At 33.2% G+C, this 9559-nt stretch overlaps 1 protein-coding gene across 1 annotated transcript; it reads left to right on the forward strand.

The window, feature by feature from the left end:
- Window positions 1-289: 289 nt before the first annotated feature.
- On the forward strand, window positions 290-2340 carry LOC106464707 (protein YIPF5-like). The gene has a single exon (XM_013924861.2). It carries the CDS (start codon window positions 395-397, stop codon window positions 1229-1231), a length of 837 nt encoding a protein of 278 aa, XP_013780315.2. The 5' UTR covers window positions 290-394; the 3' UTR covers window positions 1232-2340.
- The last annotated feature ends 7219 nt before the right edge of the window (window positions 2341-9559 follow it).

Raw genomic sequence — 9559 nt, forward strand, 5'->3', positions numbered from 1 at the left:
TACCAGGGTCACGTCACTTCCGCTGTCGTAACACGTAGAACATAGTGGTTTTTATACACATTCAGAGCCCTTTGGCGGAAAATTGGTTTCACTCACCTTTCATTTTGTTTTTAGAATGGGCTGAAAATTTCTGCTTGAACATTATTATTTGTGAGATTTATTAGAAATTCATTACAGTTGTACACACTTTGAAGATAAACTTTTACAAAATATTATATATATATACTATGGTCGATTTTGCTTTTCATACGCCACACGAATAAGGAAACGGTAGTTACTACGGTTTCGTTTAGTTAAACTTAAAGGGGAACAGTGTCTTCAGCGTAATTTCATATTTTGCGTTGACTTTTATGGACGTTTCAATTCGAGAACCAGTCATATTACAAATATAATTATGTCAGGGTATAGTGGACACGAAGGAAATGTTTATTATGAAAATTTTGGATGGGTTAATCAATTTCCTCCAAGTTCTGGTCCAGTTAGTTATGAGTATGACATGACGATTGGTGAACCTGGATTCGAAAGCGATTTTGGCTCAGAATCACAGTTTGGATCGTTTGATTACAGCAGTTCATCCCCTTCTGTGCCACCAAACGTTTCAGGAAATTTTGGGGGGTATATTCAGTATCATAATCCTTACATCAATCCTGCAGGGGGATTGTATGCTGGTAGTGGTAGTCTTCTGACTCCAGACACATACAGTGGAAATAACTTTGAAGATGAACCACCCTTGCTTGAGGAGTTAGGTATCAATTTTGACCATATAATGCAAAAAACGTTAGCAGTGTTGAATCCCATTAAAGAACCAGAGGCTTCGATTTTGCAGGAAACAGATCTAACAGGACCTCTTGTTTTTTGTATGGTATTTGGTGGATTTTTATTATTAAGTGGGAAAGTTCATTTTGGTTATGTATATGGAATTGGTGTGTTAGGATGTTTGGCAATGTATGCTCTTCTGAATATGATGAGTATATCAGGTATATCTGCTGGATGTACTGTTAGTGTTCTTGGTTACTGTTTGCTTCCAATGGTAATTTTATCAGGAGTGTCAATAATTTTTTCATTAAAAGGAATTTTTGGTATAGTTATAGCCATTATTGTTATATTTTGGTGTGCTTTGTCAGCTTCCAAGTTATTTGTAACAGCACTTTTAATGGACCATCAGCAACCTTTAATTGCATATCCATGTGCTCTATTATATGGAGTTTTTGCACTTTTAACCATTTTCTGAAAGGCGTTAAGTGACTTATTTACAAAAATGATAGAAATTAATAGGACCTGTATAGCTGTTTATCTTAGCATTTAAAAAGAAAATTGTGTAATCCAAGATGATATTGTTTTTTCTTACAGTTAAAAAGGAAGGAAATAATGGCTGCAATTTATTTTAACATTTAGACTGAGTTTTTTTCCTTTGAAATTTGGATATGACCCTACACTTCATGATCTAAAAAAAAACATTTGAAATTTACTAATATATAATTACCTTGATCATCTATGATGGTGTTTGATATACCTTTTCACTTAACTGGAATATTCTAGTCATATTCCACTGCTAATAGTCAGGTTAATGTAGCAGTTGGAAAGAATGTGGATTACAATAACTGGTTTTTTCAGGTTGCTTTGCACTGTGGTGACAGAGTTTTTAGTCAATCATAATAAATGTTTTAATTTGTAACACCTTCATTAAGAAAATGTTTATTTCACTCTATATTTCTTATGTTCCAGTATTACTGTCTATCATAATTTATTTACTGATTCTTACTGTTATGTACAACATCTGAAGCATCTTGTATGCCAGACGTTATGTAAAGTTTTATGTTACCTGAGGTTTTACTGTCACATTTCTAACAAAGAAAACAGTGCGAAATGAAAACCACAAGTCACGTGACTGAAACGACTAATTATATAATATATTTAATCATACCTGTCTTTGTTCATAAAGATATAACAAGGAACTAACGAGATTTAATTATACTAAGTGGAAACAGAGTTTCATAATCTCTTGTACTTGTGTAGTTTGATTTAGTATAGTAAATATTCATGCACTTTAACTGTTTCTTCTTAATATTCTGTTTTACAATTGTTTTGTTTCATCCTAATTAACTTCTTGTTTGCTTTTTTGGAAGGAAAAATGCTGTGAAAGATATAAAAGTTTAATTAGAGAAAATATTTTTTTTCCACAGACAGATTCTGTGGAACTGTTGTATTGATACTAACAATAACAAAATATGGGTTTGAAATAATAATAAAAATAAATGCATTTTAACCTTGGAATGTATATATATTTTGCAAAAGTAAGAAATATGTACATTTTTGATTAAAGGAACATAGTCTGCTTGAGTTGTATATAAATGCATTTATTTCATGGATGTGCAGATATTTAGCATATTTCACAAGACTAGTTAAAGTATATATATATATAACTTGTAACAAATGTTAAGTACATCTATGATTGTCCCCCAGTGGGACAGCTGTAAGTCTACAGATTTACAGCACTAAAATCAAAGGTTCGATTCCCCTCGGTGGACACAGCAGATACCCCAATGTGGCTCTGCTATGAAATCTCGCACTTGGGTGATGAAAGGAACATATGCTACACATATAGTTTTACATATTACACAGTTTTATGTAAATACAATTACTTGATTATGTGCAAAGATTTGGTTTATTTCATAAGATCAGTTAGTCAAGTTAAAATAAATGTACAGTATTTATTTAGATATTTGAAATGTTAATAATAAAATATCCTAAATAACATACTTTCCATCATTTTAAGAATGTACTTGATAGTGCTAAAGTTTTAATCATAAATAGAAATAAAAACTTGTGATGCATGTAGATCTCACTGAATGAATAAAATTCTTGAATTAGATTTTTTCTTGGCTTAATGCCATATAACAATGATGCATGCACTTTACTTAACGACAAGGGACAACAAAGATTAGGATCAAACATTTGGTCTTTCAAAGCTGCCTATGGAAACTAACCCCCAGGAAAAGGTAAGTAAATATTGAACTCATCCTTTAATCTTCAGGAAATTATTGATTTTTCTTTGAAACTCCTTTCAGATGCTGGCTCCTATTAGATGCACAAATAAATTACTTATGAGAAACCAATGCTTAAGTAAAAGATTATCATAGATACTCTCAGAGCAACAGATGGGCTGATTGGATGATTTTCAGACTAAGGGTGAACTATATGATAGTCATCCTGTTCAACAAAACATTTTTAACTGAACTCTGTTCCTTAAACTTAGTCTTCTCCTTCTATTGTCAGAATACAGCACAAGAAATTAGTGGCTTTTACTTTATCGATTCCCGAGATAATCTTGTAAACTTGTTGTAAATTCTAGCTTACTTTTTTTTCTCAAAAGTAACCCTCATCCAAAACCCATTCTAGTAAGCCCATATACTTTCTTAGATAAGGAGATCAAAACTGAATGAGTATGTTAAGTGAGGCATAACTAATGATTTGTATAAAGATTTATTACCCCTTTATATCTAGAAGTAACCCTAAAATGTTATCAGTTTTACTACTAGCAGTAGAGCATTTCCTCAGTGACTTAGTTAACTTTATTTATCATGTGCTAAGATCTTATTATGCACTCTTGCAATTAAATTGGTATCAATCTCATGATAGACACATGATTAAAATTAGGATAATTTAAATGCATTACTGTGCACTTTCTATAATTAAAGGTCAGTTAATCACCATGTATTTTGCATATTATCAATTAATCTAAGTAATTTTCTAGTACTTAAGTATCACCATTACAGCTATAAATACCAAAAGAGTTTCATGTCATTAGCAAATTTTCTAGTTATGCTTCTATCTAAAGCTGAGTGATTAGTGGATATTTGCTAATCAATTAATTGTTAGGCTCATTAGTTGATTACATTCAGTAGTTAAATACTCTCACATGAGAGTTGTATAGTTTGAATAACTGAAAATAGTAATAATCAGAAACACTTATTTTGATCTGTTGATTCTTTTGATTTATTATTATTATTTTCGATTATCAATTAAGTAGAACAACCTTGAATTAATTTAAAAAAAAAATTACAATGGCAATATCTTGATTACTTGGATAGTTTTAATAATTGAAAATAGTAATGATTAGAAACACCTATTTTGATTTCTTGAACATTTTTGAGATGTTAATCAATTATTTTAAGTTAAACTTATTTATACTCGTAAGTAATACATTAATCAAGGTAATCCCCCAGCTTTACCTCTGTCAAAATCAGTAATGCAAATAAGAAAAAGCAAAGACCCAAGCTTTGTTATTTGAGGCACCCCATCAGTAACAAAAGATATTTGGCTGGACTTCAGTAATAACCTTTTTGCCTTCACTCACTTGTCCACACTTTGAATCAATTAACTAATATTTTCAACAGTAATGTGATATTCTTTGTTAATCTTCTGTCTGGCACCTTATCAAAAGTCTTTTGAAAACCTGAGCACAGAAAGTTGCATTCTTTTCATCATCCAGATAACATGTAACATCCTCAAAAAATTAACAGTAAAAGCAAGATTTCTCCTCAGTGAAACCATATTTATCTACTTTTATAAATCATATGTCACTAAATGATTTATTAAAGTTTCCCTTTTTTAAACTAAAGTTTTTTTTTCCATGTCTGAATAATATCCAGAGTAACTACATCAAAAACAGAAATAATGTTAGCAATTCTGCAGTCTTCTGGCACTTGCCCATTTTCTGTTGACCTACGAAAAATGAAAGAGAGAGAGTACCCACCGACTGCTTTTAAAACCATGGCGAAAACATTGAAATTTGGAACCAAAATCTCATTATTGCTCGCCTTCCAGTAGCACAGCGGTATATCTATGGACTTACAACGCTAGAATCCGGGTTTTGATACCCGTGGTGGGCAGAGCACAGATAGCCCATTGTGTAGCTTTGTGTTTAATTACAAACAAACGTTATTGCTTATTTCTATATGTAAACCTAGTTAACCAATGTTCACTTTCACCCAGATGTTCCCCTGTCTCTATCCTGTCAACCATTTCAGTATTAGAAGTTAACAATATATCTAAAATAGCACTATTCCTAGTAGGTTCCTTGAAGTAGATGAACGAAACCATCTTGGACAATTTCTGAGAGTTTGTTTCCTTCGGATTTGGCCTCTCTGTGGCAGAGCAGTATTTCTGCAGACTTACAATACTAAAAAAGAGGTTTCAATACCTGTGGTGGGCAGAGCACAGATAGCCCATTGTGTAGCTTTATGTTTAACTACAAACAACCAAAACCTCATGATTTGACTTTTACACTTCCCAATCTCTGAAATTCAAATCACCCATAATTACAACCTCATTAACAGTTGAATTCTTTATCTCACTGTTGAGTTTTTCATTGGATTCATCTGGTGGTCTGTAAAAAATTTCAGCTAAGATCTAATTACATTCAACTTCATTCCTGTCCTCAACTTGAACAGGATGCAACTCACAGTATATATAAAGCCCCTCCTCCCCCATTTGAGTATGTTATCTCTATTAAGCAACCTATAACTCTTGTATTTCTAAGACATTCTTATCAAATTGTCTACATTTAAGGAGCAGTGGCATATTTAACGTTGGGGCAACACACTGACAGGCCTCTCATGTTGCGGGCCCCTAAAATAATGAGAAAAAGTTTATAAATTTCTCTACCTATAGCTGATCAGTATGGATGGGTCCTCTAAAAAACCTGCACCAAGTAATTTGAAGTGTTAAAAACGAGATTAAATAGGAGGTTTCAGTTATTCCCATTACATCAAAATCCTCCGCTTTGATTAGTGCTCTAAGGTCATTTCTTATACTTCTAGTATTACAATAATAATAGTTTAGCCTACCGTTAAAACTACTTATGTACTTTGTTCCTAAACTGTAATTCTCATTACATCTTATTTTTTCTTCATTATTCTGACCTTCACCACTGTCTAGTCCTAGCTTAAAGCAGCCCTTACAGTCAACAGCCTTTTCAAACAAGCAATGCCTACCATATTTAAATATAAACTATCCATTCCAAAAAGTTCTCTTTTCCCATTTAACTGATTCTACAAATTCAACAAGTTGATTTGCTCTTCTTTACTTATTAACTTAAGCCTAACATTAAGCCCTAGTGACCTGCTTATAATTTCATCTTTTAAGTCTTGGTAGTATCCCTGACAGAATTAAGTTATTATAGTCTTTTTCTTTAAATGCTTTTGTGAATACTTTGTACATATCAATTAATTTCTTCATCAAATGTTTTGAAGCTTTTGGTTGCTCGATATGTTGGCTGAACAGTGGATAGACCAATTCAGAGCACTTGAAGAGATCCTTAAGGGTCAAGAAGCCAAATACAGTAGCTGGTTCTTTATAGGGTTGTGTTGAGTGTTAGGTGTGATGAAAAAGTGGAATTAGTTGAATCAATCTCATGGTTTGACTCAAAAGGATGCAGATTCATTGAAATGAGCACCTAAATACATCATGATGGTGTGCTGCTCAACTTAGCACCAGAGAACCAGATGTTCAAGAAATAGCCTAACATTTGAGTGAGAAATACAGTTCCTAGTGGTTCTGATGTATTACCTTCTACTCAGTGCAAATATATACCAAATGTCCACAGGAACATGTAGAGTGGCTGCACTGTGAATTACTTAATATTATATAACTTTGTATAACAGCAGAGGGGTAAAGTGGTCATAGATGTGGAAAACAAAATGTGTGCAGAAAAACAATAACAGAACAAAAGTTCGAGTCTTGTAATTAGATTTGGCTCAAAACGAGATGAGGTACAGAACGTTTATGAGTTGAATTGAGCTTTTTGAATGTATAATAGGAATTATCATTGATGTAGGAATTTAAACTTAATTCTACAGTTCGGGTCTAGGAAGACCCTGAAGTAAAGAATGATGGGATGTTGTAGTTGAAAACCGAAAAAACATTAGCTTACTATTACCTGAAAATAGCATATATTTAGTAATATTTCTCAACTTGTTCATGCAGGTATGACGAATTTAGTTGTTATGGATAAAATCCTTGTAAACAGGAATTGATAGTCATGAACATGTTTGAATCATGCTCCAAAGTTACATCCCACATTGATCGTTCAAAAGAGCTTGCACTCTCCTATCTTAGATTCTAAAACACTTTTCCTTTGTAAAAACATGTTGGTATGAGCTAGGAGTTAATTCTCTTTGAATGATCACCTATATAAGTACTCTAAAATTGTAGTTACCACAACATGATGATATGGACACAGCTATATTTGTCTTCTTTGAGTGAAGAAGAGTTGTTCTGTTACTTCAAAAACCACAAAGAAGTATTTAGGACAAGAGAAGTCAGCCAGCTACTGCTGTACGAGCGCATTGTGTATGATAGTAAAATGATTTATTTAGGACAAGAGAAGCCAGCCAACTACTGTTGTACCAGCGCCTTGGGCATGAATAGTAAAAGAAATTATTTAGGATAAGAGAAGCCAGCCAGCTACTGCTGTACCAGCACTTTGGGCATGAATAGTAAAAGAAATTATTTAGGATAAGAGAAGCCAGCCAGCTACTACTGTACCAGCACTTTGGGCATGATAATAAAATGATTTATTGAGGACAAGAGAAGTCAGCCAGCTACTGTTGTACCAGCGCCTTGGGTATTATTATTATTTTAATTCTGAAAGTGAATGTTTTCGAAACTCCCATATTGCAGCTTACAACTTACTTGTTGGTTATATTTACCATAGAATTCAAGAAATAACACTTGTGCTTTGCAGAGGTTGGGCATGTTATACTAAAACGATTTTGGAGCCTCACAACGTCGTTGCAGTCCAACCATGCCTTGTCTGACAACCTGCATATCTCCGTATGTAATATTATGAACATCTGTTTAATTCTCTAGCTGCTTGAGATGTCTCATGGAAGTAGTTTGTTTACATGAGAATTGTGTCCATTTTCCAGATAAAGTTTTTTTTTATCATATTGACACTGTTGCTTATGGTTAGATGACGGCTTTTACTAATGAACTTTGTATTCATGGATTCTCAACCATTACAAGACGCCACACTGTGCTTACAACGGTTGGGATATGACTTGTCACAGGTCTCTCTCTTGATGGTACTAGTGACTCATGTTGATTCCTTTGTTTTGCAGTGCCATCTGTAAAATTCTAAATCCCCGACCTAAAGACATCTTTATGATCATTGTGCATGGATGTTTTGCGTCAGAAAGAGATGTTACATAATATTTTTAAAAGTGAGCAATTTTCGAGGCATCACACTACCCACATAACGCCAAACAATGTTAAAATGTAGTTATGATACATGTTGTTCCACCGCATGTTTATATCAGGGGTGGTCATTTTACATTTACATTTTACAATTATCTAATAACTATCTACATGGAAGAAAGAACTGTGTCGGTAACGAAACCTTAGATTATCCATACTTTATTATTAATGGAAAATATTGAAAATGTTTTTCTATGCAATAATTCATAAAAGTTTTTGTTTTATTTTCGAAGTCAACAACTCAAAGGTTAACAGATTTTTAACTTAATATAACATTAAGATTGTTTTTACTTTATTTTATTATTAAGCACAAAGCCATGAAATAGGCAAATATAATTGGTTCCCAATTGTTTTCCCCAATGGGTCACTTAAGGATAATGCAAAAAAGCTAAGGGTCGGGTATGAATATATTACTCTCCATATACGTTTTTACTTACCTTTGAAATATCTGATTGAGATGTAGGCCAGGGAACAGGCTTTCGAAGGCCTGATGTGGCCTGCGCGTCGCCTATTGAAGACTACTAGACAACTGAGAAAGACATAGAAGTCAACAAAACATGGAAACCATTTTGAAACCATTCAAGTAATTAATTAATTCAAATTAACAGCCCACCTGCCTTTCTAGCAAGATAACCGAGGATCGAATCATGGTTCCTGTCACCAGATACAGGACTTCGTAAAGAGAGCAAAATGTTAGTACCCCAAAACGTAGGACTTGCACTAACCAGTAATTAGTATTAATAATGATAATAACTGATTAATTCATTTGTAATTAGACTTAGGTGATCGTTTAGGCTACTAACTATGACAATGATGGCTAAGGTATCTCGGGTTGAGAAAATAACCGAATAGTTAATATATAGACATCTTTGTACAGCTTTGCTCATATGAAAATTACGACAAAATTCAAAGCGGTTGAATTACTATTTTATTTTGTAAATCAAATTACATTCGCACTCAAATATAGTTGGAAATCAATAGTAACTACAAGGAACATATAAATGGTTGCTACTCCTACAAATCTATGAAAAAAAAAAAGGTTTAGAAATATCGCATCATTAGGCATAACCAATTTCAAAATTAGAAAATCGACAGAACTCCGGTTCCTGTAGAAGGAAATTAACCAAAAGTATTCAGTCCGTTCAGAGGGAATCCATTAAAGCTATTAAATCCATTTGTGGGAAATCCATTTAGTCCTCCGAAGTAAGGAAATCCTGAGCCAAATGTGTTACTGCCATAAGGATAAAGCCCTGTATTCGTAAAGCGAGGGTAACCTCGAGATCTTTTGACCCTTTGAAGT

The sequence above is a fragment of the Limulus polyphemus genome, unplaced genomic scaffold (assembly GCF_000517525.1).
Source record: "Limulus polyphemus unplaced genomic scaffold, Limulus_polyphemus-2.1.2 Scaffold1723, whole genome shotgun sequence".
Taxonomy (NCBI): domain Eukaryota; kingdom Metazoa; phylum Arthropoda; class Merostomata; order Xiphosura; family Limulidae; genus Limulus; species Limulus polyphemus.